An 18035-nucleotide genomic window follows, 5' to 3' on the forward strand; every position below is an offset into this window, starting at 1 on the left:
TGCCTGTAATCCCAGCACTTCGGGAGGCCGAGGTGGGAGAATCGGGGTCAGGGCTTCAGTGCGGGGTGTGGGGAGACAGGGATGAGTCAGATGGGAGGAGAGACAGCATAGCAACACTCTGACTTGGTGGGGGCTGTACTTGACGTGTGCAACAGCACAAAGGAGGAAGTCAGGGAAGGCTTCTCAGAGGAGGCAACATTGGAGGAACTGAAAGAGGAAGCAGAGCCCAGCAGGGGAGAGAGGGATGTGTTCTAGGTCAAGGTTAAGCAGTTACCACAAGAGCAGAGATGGAAAGGGCTGACCTAAAAGAGCCTCTAGGAAGCAGTCCTCAGTTCCTTTCTAAGTGTGCTTGAGGATTAAAAACACAGCTATATTTCTGTAATCTACAAGAAACCCACTTTAAACATAAAGACATGGCTAGATTAAAAGTAAAGGACTGGAGAAAGATGCACCCTGCTAACCCTACTCAAAAGGAATCTGGAGCGGTTTGATTAAGAGCATTTGGGTCACAGGAGCTGTGGGGATGGAGATGGGGAACCTTAAGCAGAGCAAACTGCCTATAAAAGTTCAGCTAATCCAGCACTTTGGGAGGCCAAAGCTGGAGGATCACTTGAGCCTAGGAATTCGAGCCTAGCCTGGGCAACAAAGTGAGACTCCTGTCTCTACAAATAAATAAAAAAATTGAGGTGCATACCTGTGGTCCCAGCTACTTGGGACGCTAAGGCAGGAGGATCGCTTGAGCCCAGGAGTGTGAGACTGCGGTGAGCTATGATTGTGCCACTGCACTCCAGCCTGGGCAACAGAGTGAGACCTTGTGTCAAAAAGAAAAAAAATTTAGCTAAAATAATTTAAATCTTTGAAGGTGAAGAGTCTGATTAATTCAACTCCATTTCCCAACATAGGGCCCAGCCCAGTATAGGTATTTGTCCCTGAGCTGTTTTCTGGGAGGAGACTGGTCTCTGTTCAGGTCCAGGTGTGCAGCCTGGCTTTGGCCCTAACACTGTGGCCCCAGCCTAGCCAGAACCTCTTGGCCCTCCCTGTCTGCCTTCAGGTGTCATGCCAAAGAGAGGACTCGACGTGTCCTCCTGCGAGATCTTCCGCTTCTACAAGCTGATCACAACCAAAAGCCTCATCGAGCCCATCTCCATGATTGTGCCCCGGCGGGTAAGGGCAGTCGGAACCGCATGGGAGGCAGGTGGGGAACCTGTCCTGGAGAAGACAGACCCAGGGCTGTCGGGCACCAGAGCCTGGAGCCCACGTTCATGGGGCAGCCACAGAGCGGCCTTTCTCACAGCCAGTGTGACATCAGTGGGCGTCAGGAGTCCTGGGTCTCGGTCCACCTCTGTTCTTGAGCTGCTGCGTGACCTCGGGCAAGTCCCTTTGTTCTCTGGGCCTCAGTTTCCTCAATTCAGCAGGGTTTGGTGAGAGCCTGGACTCCCAGGTCTAAGGGCCTTTCCCATCTGAGCAGCCTACCCTACCACCCTCCTCACTGTCTGGATTTCTCCTGCAGTCAGAATCCTACCAAGAGGACATATACCCTCCAACAGCAGGGGCCCAGCCCTCCCTGACGGCCCAGGAGTGGCTCAGCGGGATGAATCGAGGTGAGGAAGGCAGAGAAGAGGCCCAGGCAAATGTGGCAGGAACATGGCGTGCCCAGTGGCCCCAAGCAATTGAGAGGGGTTGGGCCTGGATTTTTCTTCTCTCATAACCTCAGAAGCCATGCCCTTGACCTTCAGTCCCCAGTGGGTAGCATGGTCACATACAGGTCCAGAAAGTCAGGGGGCTTGACCCAAGAGCTCAGAAAACTCCAACTCAAGGGACTTTGCCCCACGGAAAGCTTCTTTACACTCTGGGGCTATGTGGGGTGCCTGGACCACCTCAGCCAGACTCCCTGTCCCTGTTCCCCACCCCTACCTCTGCAATTCTTTTTCTTTTTTTTTTTTTTTTTTGGAGACAGAGTCTCGCTTTGTTGCCCAGGCTGGAGTGCAGTGGTACAATCTCAGCTCACTGCAACCTCCACCCCACCCCCAGGTTCAAGTGATTCTCATGCCTCAGCCTCCTGAGTAGCTGGGACTACAGGCACGTGCCACCATGCCCAGCTAATTTTTCGTATTTTTAGTAGAGATGGGGGTTTTGCCATGTTGGCCAGGCTGGTCTCAAACTCTTGACCTCAAGTGATCCACCTGCCTCGGCCTCCCGAAGTGCTGGGATTACAGGCGCGAGCCACTGGGCCTGGCCTTTTGCAATTCTTCTTGACCCAAGAAGCCCTCCAGGCAGCAACCCCCACCCAGGTCCCTCTGCCCACTCTGCCTGTCCTGAGCCACTCTCCCGCTCCTGCCAACACGAGGGCCAGCCCAGCAGAAGCAGCCACCCCAGCTGCTCCCTCTCCTTTCCACCCCCACAAACTTCCTTCACCCCCACCCCAGTGGCTGAGCGGGCCTCCTGGTGTACTGGAAGAGCCTCTGCCTTGGGGGGCAGCGGACCAGGGCCGAGTCCTAGTTTTGGATAACCTTAAGTAGGTTTTGCTCCCTGGGCCTCAGTTTCCTCATCTGTAGCCATGATGCCAGCCTCCCCTGCTTTCTGGAGGTGGTGAGAGAACTAATGAACTTGGTAGATGGTGGGGTGCAGTGTGGGTGGGACTGTCCTTACAAAGCAAGGGCAAGGTCTCATGTGAGTTTGAAGTGTTTGGGGGCTGCTTCAGTGCACGCACCGTGCTGTTCCTACAAACCAAGCTTCACTCTGAGGGTGGCACACGTGGGTATTTGTATCTGTTAGCCCTGCTCTGTGGGTTTGGGCCTGTCCACAGGTAGCTGTATTTCCCACACATGTTGCATGGGTCTGCATGGCTCTGAGTGTCTCTGCATGCCTGCCTGTGTCATTGGTGCCCCATATGCCCATCTGCCCGTGGGCACCCCGTCCTCACATGGCTCTGCTTCCCTTCCAGACCCAATCCTGGTGTCCCTTAGGCCTGGCTCTGAGCTGCTGAGACCCCACCCACTGCCTGCAGAGAGACCTATCTTCAATTCCATGGCCCCAGCCTCACCCCGGCTCTTGAATCAGACAGAAAAGCTGGCTGCAGAAGATGGCTGGAGGTCTTCCTCCCTGTTGGAGGAGAAGACGCCAAGGTGGGCAGCAGAACACAGGCTGGAGGAGAAGAAAACCTGGCTGACAAATGGCTTTGACGTTTTCGAATGCCCCCCACCAAAGACAGAGAATGAGGTGTGAAGGAGGACGGGGTGGGCCTTTCACATGGGGCAGCTGGGGTGGAGGGGAACAGATCCAGACTGAAAAGAAGGGAGAAAATGAGGCATGAGAAGAATAACCAGCTGTGTGGCCTGGCCTAGTCGCTTGACTCATTTTGTTAATTCATTCAACAAACAGGCAGTGAGCTCCATCTTATGCCAAAATGATGGGCATACATAAAGATGGTGGGAGGCTGGGCACAGTGGCTCACTCCTGTAATCCCAGCACTTTGGGAGGCCAAGGCGGGCAGATCACGAGGTCAGGAGTTCAAGACCAGCATGGCCAACATAGTGAAACCCCATCTCTACTAAAAATACAAAAATTAGCCGGGTGTGGTGGCGTACACCTGTAGTCCCAGCTACTTGAGAGGTTGAGGCAGGAGAATGGCTTGAAACTGGGAGGTGGAGGTTGCAGTGAGCCAAGATCACACCACTGCACTCCAGTCTGGGCAACAGAGCAAGACTCCATCTTAAAAAAAAAAAAAAAAAAAGATGGTGGGGACCAGGTGCAGTGGCTCACACCTGTAATCCCAGCACTTTGGTAGGCCGAGGCGGGTGGATCTCTTGAGGCCAGAAGTTTGAGACCAGCCTGGCCAACATGGGGAAACCCCGTCTCTACTAAAAATACAAAAATTAGCTGGGTATGGTGGTGCGTGCCTGTAGTCCCAGCTACTCTGGAGGCTGAGGCAGGAGAATTGCTTGAACCCAGGAGGCAGAGGCTGCAGTGAGCCAGGATCACACCACTGCGCTCCAGCCTGGGCAACAGAGTGAGACTCTGTCTCAAAAAAAAAAAAAAAAAAAAAAAGATGGTGGGAAACCATCTGTAAAATGGAGAGGGTTTGACCTAGTGGGTATCAAAGTCTTTCCAGTTCTGACATTATAGGACTTTCTGTGCTTTCAAAGTCCACATTTGTTTAGTGCCTACTGTGTGGCAGATCCTGGGGTAGGCACTTTGATACAGCATGTGATTGAATTCTCTCAACAGCCCTGGAAGTCAGTCTGTAGTGGCTAAGAACACAGAGGCTGGCATCTCACAGATGGATTCTGATCCTGGCTCTGCTGAGTACTAATTTAGGATCTTAGACCCAGAGACTGAATGTCTCTAAGCTTCCGTTTCCACGGTGGTACAGTGGGGACACTAGCACTGCCACCCTTATAGGGGTGTCACAACGTTCCAGTGGGATAACGAGGCCCTTAGGGCATCACTCAATATGTAACACCCATTCTGCACAGAGGGCAGTTTTCTGACCCCATTTTCCAGAGGAAGGAATGGAAGCTCAGAGTGGGTAAGTAACTTGCCCAAGGTCACACAGTTCAGTGGTGGCGAAAACACCAATCCCCAGACTTCAGAGCCAGGCATCCTTTCCTCTATTTCATGGAGGATCTATGGAAGCAAAATACATCTGAAACATTCCAGTCTTCTTGAATTTCATTTATTGGGTGAAGTAAACAAGGTGTTTGTAAAAGATCTATGCAGTGACAGCCCCATCAGGCCTCAGCCATGTTAATGTGACCGCCTCCACCTTTCTGAGTCAAAGAGGGATAGTGGTTTAGCTTTCAGCTGGTGTCCTGACACCATGGTGATCCTGCCTTCCGATCTTTCTTCCCCAGTTGCTGCAGATGTTCTACCGGCAACAGGAGGAGATCCGAAGGCTCCGGGAGCTGTTGACCCAGCGAGAGGTCCAGGCCAAACAGTTGGAACTGGAGATCAAAAACTTGCGGATGGGCTCAGAGCAGCTCTGAGCAGAGACCTCTGCCCTCCTCACCCTCAGGGACACCACTCGGCTCCGTGGGGAGGTTTAGAACCAAACCACAAGTCCCCTCAAGAACAACCACTATTTCTATATTTTTTACCAGAAAACAAAACTCTCCATCGCTGAAAGAGATTCCAGTGGGACATGGTGCCGTTTTTCTATTTGCCTTCTTGCAACAACAGTTTCTGAATTGACTTTGTTTTCAGATGATGCCTTCTGTTGAATTCTGTTATTAAGGGCCCATGATGAGCTGTAACTTCTCAAGAGGAAAGAACACAGTAGAAAACTAGAGCTGGAAGGATCTAGGTTGACCTGTCTGTGATTTTCAAACTGTGGTCCAGAGAATAGGGGAAGACTGGGCCAGACGCAGTGGCTCATGCCTGTAATCCCAGCACTCTGGGAGGCTGAGGTGGGCGGATTGCTTGAGGTCAGGAGTTTGAAACCAGTCTCACCGGGCGCAGTGGCTCACGCCTGTAATTCCAGCATGTTGGGAGGCCGAGGCTGGTGGATCACGAGGTCAGCAGTTTGAGACCAGCCTGACCAACATGGTGAAACCCCATCTCTACTAAAAATACAAAAAAATTAGCTGGGCGTGGTGGCAGGCGCCTGTAATTCCAGCGACTTGGGAGGCTGAGGCAGGAGAATTGCTTGAAACCGGAAGGCGGGGGTTGCAGTGAGCTGAGATTGCGCCACTGCACTCTAACCTGGGCAATAAGAGCAAAAGTCTGTCTCAAAAAAAAAAAAAAAAAAGAAAGAAACCAGCCTGGCCAACATGGTGAAACCCCGTCTCTACTAAAAATACAAAAATTAGGCAGGGCGTGGTGGTTCACACCTATAATCCCAGAACTTTGGGAGGCCAAGCTGGGCGGATCTTCTGAGGTCAGGAGTTCAAGACCAGCCTGGCCAACATGGTGAAACCCCGTCTCCACTAAAAATAAAAAATTAACCAGGCATGGTGGTGCATGCCTGTAATCCCAGCTATTTGGGAGGCTGAGGCAGGAGAATCGCTTGAGCCTGGGAGGCGGAGGTTGCAGTGAACCAAGATCACGCCACTTCACTCCAGCCTGGGTGACAGAGTGAGACTCTGTCTCAAAAAAAAAAAATTGGCCAGCCGTGGTGGTGAGCGTCTGTAGTCCCTGCTATTCGGGAGGCTGAGATAGGAGAATTGCTTGAACCTGGGAGGTGGAGGTTGCTATGAGCCACGATTGCGGACTGCACTACAGCCTGGGTGACAGAGCGAGACTCCATCTCCAAAAAAAAAAAAAAAGAGAGAATAGGGGAAGACTAAGCAGGAAGGCTGTGTCTCCCTTCCCCACACTGTATTCCAACCAGACAGCTCCCTTCTATTTTATATGTTGGGCTAGTATGAAAAACAATTCTGCTAGGAAAAAAAAATTTTTTTAGAAGTTTGAAAACTAGTGATTTGACCCAAGTTCCTCATTTTACAGGTGGGGAAACTAAGGCCTAGAGAGAGGCAAGTGATATTTGTTTCATGGCAGGGCTGGGCTGAGATCCTGCTTTTCTGGGTCTGTCTTTTTGCTCTTTTGAGTCTGATGCAGTTCTCAGCCCACAGAGTAGAAATCTGTTGCTTCTGGCCTCAGCTGTGCCCCAGCTTACTCAGTGACCTCTTGCAAGTCCTGCCCTCTCTGGTCTCAGTTTCTTCATCTGAACAAGGGGTACCCTGGAACAAGCTGCTCTCTGCAGGATCTGCCACCTGAAACCTTGACCTAAGAGAAAACTACCTGTGGGGTGATCTGGGTTTGCTACAGAAACTAACGGACACTGGCAAGGGGTCAGAGGCATTCAACCCAATTCTACAACACAGGCAGGTGGTCAAAACCAACCTTTCCAACCAGAATCAGCCTGATATGGATAGATGCTGTCCCTTATGGAGGGACGCAGACTTCAGAGCTGTGCCCATGACTGCTGACTGCCACCACCAAGGCCCTCAGGTACACAGCCTGCCTCCTGCAGGATGATGTGGGCAGATTTCAGCCCTAGTTAACAGAAGAGTCCCCCAGGAGGTAGGGGGCCCCCATCACTGGAGACATGCCAGCAGAGCCTCTGGCCACCTAACCAGGAGGTCTTCTGAAATGACTATACGAGGTAAAGAAGTAGGACCAGATGGTCCCAAAGTTCCCTTTTAGCCTGAAAGCTTTTCTTTGTCCCTCCTTAGTGAATCTGTGTTCCGAGCCCTACTCTAAAGTTCAGTGGTCAATACAATAGTCCACCAAGAGACTGGGAATGATTAGAAGTGAAATTGGTCCCTCCTTACCAAGGAGGGGCAGATGATCTCCATTGCACAGGGCGATTAGATTCTGGAGCTGAGGTGGGGACTGCAGGAGGCCACCTAGTCTGGTAGGTTTCAACCCAAGCTGTGTACATTAGAATTCCCTTGGGAGCGTGCAGGAAATACAGATGCCCAGGCCACATTCCAGACCAACTGAAGCTGAATCTCCAGAGTAGGGCCTGTATGTTCATATAAGCTCCACAGGTGATCTGCAGTACAGTGAAGATGGAAGACTGCATGTGTACCTATTTGCAATAAAGATGAAGAGGACAGCAAGCTCCAGACAGGAGCTGGGACTCAACCCAGATCTCTTAAGTCCTGCCTGGTGGCTCCTTAAAAGCCCAGAAGTGTTGTCCCAAGCCCTCCCTCAACATCTCTGGGAACCGCAGCTGCAGCACGATGGGGGTTCAGTGCCCCTGTTTGCCCCTTACCCAGCTGTGGTTTATTCTGCTTGTATGTCTGCACAGGCCAGATGCTCGTGTTCCTTGTCTTATTCTCCATTTACTCAGTCACTGGGGCTCACTCCCGTCTGATGCACTAGCCAAGATTGCCTTAGTGTGCTCCAGAACAGAAGGCCAAATCCCAGGCATTGTCAGGGCAGCAGAGCTCTACAGGATAGGCTTACCTTTCCCACCTGTGTGGCTAGCACTTCACAGTTTACAAATTCCTCCCACCTCCACTCAGTGACACATGCTGTTCTAACACAGGTCAGGCAGGCATTACAGTCCCCATGTTCAGAATCAAAGACCTAGCCTCAGAGAAGTGAAGAAACATCATGCCAAGGTCACTGACTGCCAAGCGGTAGAGGTGGGGTTGCATCCAGAGAGCTTCCCGGTATGCCTCTGCACAACGCCATTCCTTGGCCAGCTCCCTCCACCCCAAGGGACCCAGACTGCACACTTAACAAACAGGACACAGGTGTCTTTGAACAAACTTTTTTTTATTATTATTTTTACATCTAGAATAAATTATTTAAATTATTTCACAGCAAGGGAGAGGGATAGGTAATTTTTATCAGATATTTTTTTAAACCATCTGTTTTTTAAATTACATTTTTGATTATGTTCTTGAGCTGATGTAGTAGAACTTGCCTAGCACATTCAGGTCCCAGCCAGTTGGCAGAGCATGCTCTCATCTCCTTATTCCATACCCTGGGCGTCCCCTTTCTGTTGACTCAGGAACTTTCTGAGAATGAGGACAGCACTAGGAGATGATCTTTGGCAGGTATCCACCTTAACGCTACAATAATTGTGCTTCCTGAAACAAAACTTGAGATTGTATCATAGAAGGAAACAGGAAGTCAGAAATCAAATCTATGCTTTTAATTGAAACCGTGCCTGAAACAGTTTGAATGATTGTTTTAATGTTGTTTCTGAAATTCCTTGTACCTTTGTGAAAAATAATGATAATAAATAAAAGTGAAAATAAATAGATGTGGAATGTGCAATGGAAATAATGTAACAAAATAATAAACATCTGGCCATTTTACTACAAGGAGCTTTCCTTTTCTTGATTTGTTCCACAAATACCAATTAACTATCTACTGTTGGAGTCAGACACCAAGCTGGAAAACAGGCAGAACAGACAGTCTTTGCCCCCTCCAGTTTTCAGTCATGGCTGCGTGAATGGGGAGGGCCAGGATAGGGAAAGCATAGGCTGTTCTGGAAGGAGAAGGAGGGAAGGCTTCCTGGAGGAAAAGATAGTAAGGTAGAAACCTGCAGAATAAGTTGGAATACTCAGGGCAAAGGGCATTTGGGAAGAAGAATGTTCTAAGCAGGGTAAACTGCACGTCCCCCAGTCTTGAAAAAGCACAGGGTGGAGCATAGGCAGGGCGGAGACCAAGGATCTTAAGAAAGAGCTGAGGGCTTTATAAGTGGAAGTCGAGACTTGAGCCTGGGGGGCAACTGGAATTTGGGGTGGCGGTGTGTGTGTGAAAGTTGTCAGTACCAAAACAGAGTCACTTACGTCAAAACCAAACTAAATGGTGCTCCTGTAGTCCCAGCTACTCCAGAGAATGAGGTGGGAAGATCACTTGAGCCCAGGAGTTAGAGGCTGCAGTGAGCTATGATCGCACTATTGCACTCCAGCCTGGGCAACAGAGCCAGACCCTGTCTCAAACAAACTAAATGGTGCTGGGAGGCCATGAAGTGGGGGGCCCTCATCAACGATTTGCCTGGTAACAGGAACTATTATTGCAAAAGATTCCACCAAACTGCAACCTTGCACAAAGAACCACAACCTTGCACAAAAGCCATGATATGAGGACATCTGCCCAGCAACTGCCTGTTCAACTTTTGGACTGAAGCCACCTGTATTAATTCTTGTAACCAAGTATTATTATTTTAAAACGATCTGGCCGGGCGCGGTGGATCACGCCTATAATCCCAGCACTTTGGGAGGCCGAGGCGGGCAGATCACGGGGTCAGGAGATCGAGACCATCCTGGCTAAAACGGTGAAACCCCTTTTCTACTAAAAATACAAAAAATTAGCCGGGCGTGGTGGCGGGCGCCTGTAGTTCCAGCTACTCGGGAGGCTGAAGCAGGAGAATGGCGTGAACCCGGGAGGCGGAGCTTGCAGTGAGCAGAGATGGCGCCACTGCACTCCAGCCTGGGCGACAGACCGAGACTCCGTCTCCAAAAAAAAAAAAAAAAACACCAATATATGCAATCCTCCTCGTTTTGCCTTTAAAAGCCTCTGCTTTCCTTTGCCTCCCTGAGTACTCCGCGTCCCCACCCCTTGGGTGCCATGGCACATTTATTCCCGAATTGCAATCCTTCTGCTCAGTCCGAAATAAACTCAATTGGAGAATCTCTGTGTCCTTATTTGAGGTTGATAAAGGTATCTTACAGTTGTCGGAATGATTATCTTTCCCGGGAAAAGGGCAAGAGAGGATCAAGGGAAAGTGAGAGGAGCACCCCCGGAAGGTCACAGCCAACTTTGGTCCCATCATCAGGGCTGCAGTTTTCTGGGCGTTACTGGACCAGCGTCATTAAGCAGGAAGCCCACCCTCTCCTAGCTGGCTCATTAGGAGCTTCCCATTTCTGGTGGGGCCACCTCCCGGCCTGGGCGGGCAGACGGAGCACCCTGCTGGTCGGAGGATGCTCCGAGGCCCGACGCTGCTCCCGGCGGGCTGTCATCCTCCTAGCGGTCGGCCGGCCGGCCTGGAGCCGCCCCGCCCACGGCCGAGGTTTCGGTTTCCCTTGGGAGCCCCGCCCTGTGTCCCGGGGAGCCGGAGGTGGTGGAGATGAATGGCGGGCGCGGCGGCCGGGACCCGGACCCCTGGGAGGTCGGAGCTGGTCGAGAGATGCGGCTGGCGCTGCCCGGAGCATGGCGACCGCGTGGCTGAGCTCTTCTGTCGCCGCTGCCGCCGCTGCGTGTGCGCGCTTTGCCCGGTGCTGGGCGCGCACCGTGGCCACCCTGTGGGCCTGGCGCTGGAGGCAGCGGTGCACGTGCAGGTGGGGACGATGGGGACGGGGTTCGCCGCGCGGGAGTTGGGGGAGCCAGCCCAGGCATAACGGCCGAGGAGGGGGCGTGCCTGGCCGTGGCCAGTGGCGGGTTACAACCTGGAAACCAAAGGTGCCCCAGAGGGCGTCTAAGCGGTCGACCGAAAGTTCAGAGCGGGAGCCTGAGACCCAAGGAAGGGCAAAGGCGAGCCAAAGCCATCAGTTGAGCTTCAGAAAAGGTGGGCTTAGGAGTGAGAGGTTGGGAGCCCAGGCTGGTACCCAGATGTCCTTGACCGTGTCCACCATGGCCGATCCACCACACTGCCATTGAGCTGGAAGACAGTCTGCCTTTTAGTTAACAGAGGTACAAACTCTCCCTCTTAATAAACAGCCCTGTGTAGCTCAGAAAGCCACACAGACATCTCAGGTTTACTTAATCTGCAGTCCACAGAAAGGGCCTGTGAACTTTGAGCTGAGGACGGCCTGACTGCCCTGGGAGCAGCCTCAGCTGTCACTACCTACCTCCTCTCCCCTCCCCGGCCACACAGACACTCCCATTCCTGCTCATAGCAGCCCTGGGTGAGCCATTATTATTACAGCCATTTTATAGGCCACAAGAGGAAGGCTCTGGAGGCAGGGGCAGGTCTTGAACCCAGGACTCCATTAGCCAGATGCCCCCAACAGGGCCATTGTCACCATGGAACCCTCACCCATGCATAATCCTAACAGTGCCCAGGGGCTCTGGGCTCCTGCTCCAGCTTCCCAGCTGACTTTTTCTGTGGCTTCTCTCAAATCCTTCTCTCTCTCTGGGTTTCATGAAGCCTGGGTGAGGTAGGCCCTCATGTCTGACAGATGTTGATCCTACCACTTGTCTCCAAGAAGTCTTCTGTGATGAATTCAGCCCCATCGTGAGCCTTTCTCCGGTACTGCATGACTCCAGACCACCACACTGTGACAACCTTAGAACTCCAAGGTGAAAAGGGGATCATGGGGGACAATCCAGTGGAGTCGTGGGCTCAAGACCTGTCCCTGCCACCAGACCCTTCCTTTTTTTAACGTATGAAATGGCTGTAATTACAATAATGCCTCCTTGAAAAACTGTTATTCAGAATTAACAAGGCTGCTTTCCACAGATCTGGCTCAAGAGTCTCACCCATCCATTTGTCCATCCCCCTACCCACTACCTACTGTCAACTTGAAGTAATAAGATTCAGAAAATATGATTAAGTACAGAGTTTATCCAAGCCTAAAGCTTGAGGATGGCCAACTGGGACCATAGATTCGAATTTCTGTGACTATTCACTCTGATTAGCAGCAGTTACGTATAAGTTTTTAAGGAAAAAAGAAGAAGCAGTTCCTAAATTGTTTACCAAGAATTTACATTAAAATGACATAAGCAGTTGGGCACAGTGGCTCATGCCTGTAATCCCAGCACTTTGGGAGGCTGAGGCAGGAGGATCACATGAGGCCAAGAGTTTGAGGCCTGGCCAACATGGGGAAACCCTGTCTCTATTAAAAAATATGAAAATCAGCCAGGTGTGGTGGTACACATCTGTAATCCCAGCTACTCAGGAGGCTGAGGCATGAGAATCGCTTGAACCTGGGAGATGGAGGTTGCAATGAGCCGAGATCACGCCACTGCACTCCAGCCTGGATGACAGAGTGAGACTCTGTCTTAAATAAATAAATAAATAAATAAATAAATAAATAAATGAAAAAGAGAATCTCTATGGCAGAACAACACCAAACCTATTCCACTGGGGAGTCAACTAAAAACATCATGAAGAAAATCCCAAGCCTTCTTTAAAAGCCAGGAATTGGCTTCTAAAACTTTTTCTACAACCTTCCTTGTAGCCAGGAAATAATTCAGGATTTAGTCCAAATTGCAGGAAAATAAAAACTAAAAAACAATGGCCAGGGCTGGAATCTAATAACAGGAATAACAGGTGTGCATAACAGGTGTGCTAAGATTTTCTTCTGAAACATAATTTTTCTCTCTCTAGTTCCCTGTTTTTACCAAAAATGAGTCTTGATAGGACAAATTTACTTGCAAAGTAAGTTTTAATATTACACTTGGCCTGATAATTTGCATTATTGGAACTTTCATAAGGAATTTTGGATTTGACTTTTTTTTTTTTTTTGAGACACAGGGTCTCACTCTGTCACCCAGACTAGAGTGCAATGGCATGATCGTGGCTCACTGCAACCTCCACCTCCCAGGCTCAAGCAATCCTCCTACCTCGGCCTCCCAAGTAGCTGGGACTATAGGCATGCACCACCACACCTGGCTAATTTTTTTTTTGTATTTTTTTTGTAGAGACGGGGTTTCACCATGTTGTCCAGGCTGGTCTAGAATTCCTGGGCTCAAGTGATCCTCTTGCCTCAGCCTCCCAAAGTGCTGGGATTATAGGCGTGAGACACCACGCCTGGCCTGGATTTGACTTTTAAAAGCCTCACAGCTAAAAAGCCAAACCAAGGATTCACCATCAGACTATGCCTGTGATACCCATACACATTGGGTGAATTCTTCTCTTCTCAAGGTCCCAAAATATCTTGAGGTTCCTAGACCTGTCGGAAAGTGACATTCTTTTCTTACCACAAGGTCGGGAACCTTGTAAGGGAACTGTGTAGACAAGGACCAAGCTAGTCCAGTCTTTCCAAGGATTTTTTTTTTTTTTTTTTTTGAGACAGGGTCTCACTCTCTTGCCCAGCCTGGAGTGCGGTGGTGCAATTTTGGCTCACTGCAGCCTTCGCCTCCCAGGTTCAAGTGATTCTCCCACTTCAGCTTCCTGAGTAGCTGGAACTACAGGTGTGCACCACCACTCCTGGCTAATTTTTGTATTTGTTGGTAGAGATGTGGCTTCACCATGTTGGCCAGGGTGGTCTTGAAAACTCCGACCTCAAGGGAACTGCACACCTCAGTGTCCCAAAGTGCTGGGCCCCCTTTTATTGTATTTTATTTTATTCTTGTTAACATTTTTTAATAGAGGCGGGGTCTCACTATGTTGCCCAGGCTGGTTTCAAACTCCTGGACTCAAGTGATCCACCTACCTCGGCCTCCCAAAGTGCTGGGATTACAGACCTGAGCCACCAAGCCTGGCCCCCAAGGGTCTTCTTATGGGCTCTGTAAACTTGACTTCAGTTCCTGAAAGCAGTCTGGTCATATATGGAGATATATCATTTCAGTCAAAGCCTTGGTAAAATTACCAGTGTCTCCAATGTGGTCTGTTATGAAAGAAAACATATTCTTATTGAACTTATGCAAATAACTACATTGTCATAAAATAAGAATACTCACAAATAGCCAGGTGCGGTGGCTCACGCCTGTAAACCCAGCACTTTGGGACGCTGTGGTGGGTGGATCAGTTGAGGTCAGGAGTTGGAGATCAGCCTGGCCAACATGGTGAAATCCCATCTTTACTAAAAATACAAAAATTGTGCTGGGCTCAGTGGCTCACGCCTGTAATCCTAGCACTTTGGGAGGCCAAAGTGGGTGGATCACGAGGTCAGAAGTTCGAGACCAGTATGACCAACATGGTGAAACCTATCTCTACTAAGAATGCAAAAATTAGCTGGGCATGGTGGTGGGCACCTGTAATCCCAGCTACTCGGGAGCCTGAGGCAGGAGAACTGCTTGAACCCCACGAGGCAGAGGTTGCAGTGAGCCAAGATTGTGCCACTGCACTCCAGCCTGGGCAACAGAGAAAGACTCCGCCTCAGAAAGAAAAATTAGCCAAGCGTGGTGGCATGTACCTGTAGTCCCAGCTACTCAGGAGGCTGAGGCAGGAGAATCGCTTGAACCTAGGAGGCGGAGGTTGCAGTGAGCCGAGATCATGCCACCGCACTCCAGCCTGGGTGACAGAGCAAGACTCTGTCTAAAAAAAAAATAAATTAATTTAAAAATGAAAATAAAAAAAGTAAATACAAATAGTTTGCAAATTTTGGTGAAATCAGGTAGAGAGAAAGACAAATGTTTCAATTTTGCTCACAAAAGTATCCTTTATCCAGTTGCTGTGACAAAAGAAAAAATTTTCTTGACTGAAAAACAATATAAAAAGAATCAGCAATGTTTCAAATTTTAAAAATCATAAAAATCACTTTTATCCTCTATCAGTTTAGTCCCATGTAAATAATTCTTGCTCTGCTTGATGTTGGGTTAGCAGTCTTCATGAATGCCTCAGGTTTTTATTAGAGTTCTGGAAGCTTTTGCTTAATCCAATGGTATGATCTCTGAAGTTACCAGAAACCTGTGTTCAAGAGTAGTTGTCAGGGTTTTTTCCAAAAATTTCCTTAAAGATGAAGCAAATTTTGTAGCTGATTATAAACAACTTTTTTTAAAAGAATCAAAGTAAAATAAAAATTGTCGGCTGGGTGCGGTGGCTCACGCCTGTAATCCCAGCACTTTGGGAGGCTGAGGCGGGCAGATCACGAGGTCAGGAGATCGAGACCACGGTGAAACCCTGTCTCTACTAAAAATACAAAAAAATTAGCCAGGCGTGGTGGCGGGCACCTGTAGTCCCAGCTACTTGGGAGGCTGAGGCAGGAGAATGGCATGAACCCGGGAGGTGGAGCTTGCAGTGAGCCGAGATTGCGCCACTGCGCTCCAGCCTGGGCGACAGAATGAGACTCTGTCTCAAAAAAAAAAAACCAAATTGTCTGTGGATGATAAAAGGCTTAGAATAGCCACGGTCAAAGATGAAATTGACTAGGATATGTGGTTATTTGTGTGGCATACACCAGTTTATCATAATAATTATGATAATGATATACTGATAACATATACCAAGACATATCAGACTTTTAGGAATCTCATACAATTTTGGAACACATTAATAATATGCTTTTATAAATATAACTCAAAGAAAGTTAAACATCATTTCTTATTTGACAATATTTCCCATATGACTTTGACATCCCAAATAAGCCTAATGTGTCTCTCTTGGACTTCCAGGGGTCCTGGTTATGCCCAAGTTAGCTTGGGTCAAAAAGACTTAATTTAATTTTGGGAAGTATCTCAAATATTAAAGGTTTAAAACACTTGATATAGAAATAAGAAAGGTTTAAAACACATGATCAAAATAGAATCATAGGTCACTACAAAATAATGGTAATTACTTTAGCCAAAATGATTATTCAAAGATTTCAAAAAGCAAAAACCACTCTGATAGAGGAGATTCAGTTCTCAATCAAGAGACCTAATAAAGACAGCATGGGACAAACTCTCCCCAGTTACCTTTTCTTTGCCATTTATGCAAAAGTAAATACATCTTTTACCGTCTCTTATTAATTCTACATTACATTTTTATTCAAAGGAGAAAAACAAGTTTTACTTTTAGGCCAGGCACAGTGGCTCATGCCTGTAATCCTAGCCCTTTGGGAGGCCAAGGCAGGCAGATCACTTGAGCTCAGGAGTTCAAAACCAGCCTGAGCAACATGGTGAAACCCTGTCTCTACAAAAGATACAAAAATTAGCTGCGTGTGGTGGTGTGTGCCTATAGTCCCAGCTACTTGGGGGGCTGAGGCAGGAGGATTGCTTGAGCCTGGGAGGTCAAGGCTGCAGTGAGCCAAGATTGCACCACTGAACTTCATCTTGGGTGACAAAGTGAGACCCTGTCTCAAAAAAAGAAAAAAATTACTTAGGTGTTAGTATATTATCTATCATTCAATCTCAGTCAGCTTTGACTACACAAGATAAGATAATCGATAATCTCTCACCATTTTCTATTAAAGAGCAGATCAATGCTCTGATAAAACCTGGTTGTTCCAACACAGGAGCCCAGACTCTGGCCTTACATGAGTGTGCTTTTGATATTAATACTTAAGTTTTAGAAAAACTTATAAAAAATTTCCTTCTTTTTTTTTTTTTTTTGAGATGGAGTTTCGCTCTTGTTGCCCAGGCTGGAGTGCAGTGGCATGAACTTTCCTGCCTTAGCCTCCCGAGTAGCTAGGACTACAGGTGCACACCACCATGCCCAGTTAATTTTTATATTTTTAGTAGAGACGGGGTTTCACCATGTTGGCCAGGCTGGTCTCAAACTCCTGACCTCAGGTGATCCACCTGTCTCGACCTCCTAAAGTGGTGGGATTACAGCCATGAACCACCGCGCCTGGCCATTTCCTTCTGATTTTTTTTTTTTTTTTTTTTTTTGAGATTGAGTCTTGCTCTGTCACTCAGGCTGGAGTGCAATGGCGCAATCTCTGCTCACTGCAACCTCCACCTCCCAGATTCAAGTGATCTCCTGCCTCAGCCTCCTGAGTAGCTGTGATTACAGGCGTGCACCACCACACCTGGCTAATTTTTGTATTTTTAGTAGAGACGGGGTTTCTCCATGTTGGTCAGGCTGGTCTCAAACTCCTGACTTCGTGATCTGCCTGCCTCGGCCTCCCAAAGTTCTGGGATTACAGGCAGGAGCCACCACACCCGGCCATTTCCTTCTCATTTTAACCAATTTGATCACATACAAAATGTCTTTTGTGAGATTAATCTTCCACAGACCTTCTAGAATTTGCTTAAATCTTCAGTTTTGTCCTATACTTCCTTTTTATTTTTGCATTCTACCTTAGGACAAAAATTTACTTCCCTTTTCCCATTATCATTTTGACTACACAAAGTTCTCTCTCATGCAAAAGAAAAATTACTCTCTTTCAACAGTCTTTACCAAAAACACATCTGACTTTATACGCTCTGTAAATAGAACTGTTTCTTTTATATCAAGTAGTTTTAATCACATATGTTAACTACAATTTTCACTCTTAGTAACCCAAATTTCCAGTGAAAAACCTAGGAAGTAAGTAATTTTTAGCTGTTTTCTACCAGCATTTGTAGATGAAAATAATTTCATAATTTCTAGAAAGATGGCTCCTCAATTTTTTTTTGTTAACAGATCGAAATGTATTTAGCTTTTCTATACCATATAAATGATTCAGACGTTTTATAATGACCTATTACTTCATTTAACATAACACGATATTAAGTTACTGAAAACAATTTTTGTTTGTTTGTTTGTTTTTGAGACGGAGTTTCACTCTTGTTGCCCTGGTTGGAGTGCAATGGTGTGATCTTGACTCACTGCAACCTCCGCCTCCTGGGTTCAAGTGATTCTCCTGCCTCAGCCTCCCGAGTAGCTGGGATTACAGGCGTGCGCCACCATGCCTGGCTAATTTTGTATTTGTAGTAGAGACGGGGTTTCTCCACGTTGGTCAGGCTGTCTCGAACCCCTGACCTCAGGTTATCTGCCTGCCTTGGCCTCCCAAAGTGCTGGGATTACAGGCGTTAGCCGCCATGTCCAGCCTGAAAACAACTTT

At 48.3% G+C, this 18035-nt stretch overlaps 2 protein-coding genes across 6 annotated transcripts in view; both read left to right on the forward strand.

Moving 5' to 3' along the window:
- Positions 1–8780, forward strand: part of CORO2A (coronin 2A) — a 71463-nt gene extending 62683 nt beyond the window's left edge. The window contains exons 9-12 of one of the 2 annotated variants that reach the window (XM_520144.8): positions 1052–1164; positions 1511–1601; positions 2945–3219; positions 4854–8780. In XM_520144.8, the coding sequence (XP_520144.3) occupies positions 1052–1164; positions 1511–1601; positions 2945–3219; positions 4854–4985 (611 nt within the window). In that variant the 3' untranslated portion in view covers positions 4986–8780. The remainder of the gene's footprint in view (positions 1–1051; positions 1165–1510; positions 1602–2944; positions 3220–4853) is intronic. The other variant, XM_009456983.4, reaches the window with a different exon arrangement.
- The window catches only part of TRIM14 (tripartite motif containing 14), a 52115-nt gene continuing 42853 nt past the window's right edge, over positions 8774–18035 (forward strand). For all 4 annotated transcript variants that reach the window (XM_016961305.4, XM_063788459.1, XM_520143.9 and 1 more), the window contains exon 1: positions 8774–10742. In XM_016961305.4, coding sequence (XP_016816794.2) covers positions 10536–10742 — 207 coding nt within the window. In that variant the 5' untranslated portion in view covers positions 8774–10535. The remainder of the gene's footprint in view (positions 10743–18035) is intronic.

Source organism: Pan troglodytes, chromosome 11 (assembly GCF_028858775.2).
Source record: "Pan troglodytes isolate AG18354 chromosome 11, NHGRI_mPanTro3-v2.0_pri, whole genome shotgun sequence".
NCBI classification, from domain to species: Eukaryota; Metazoa; Chordata; class Mammalia; order Primates; family Hominidae; genus Pan; species Pan troglodytes.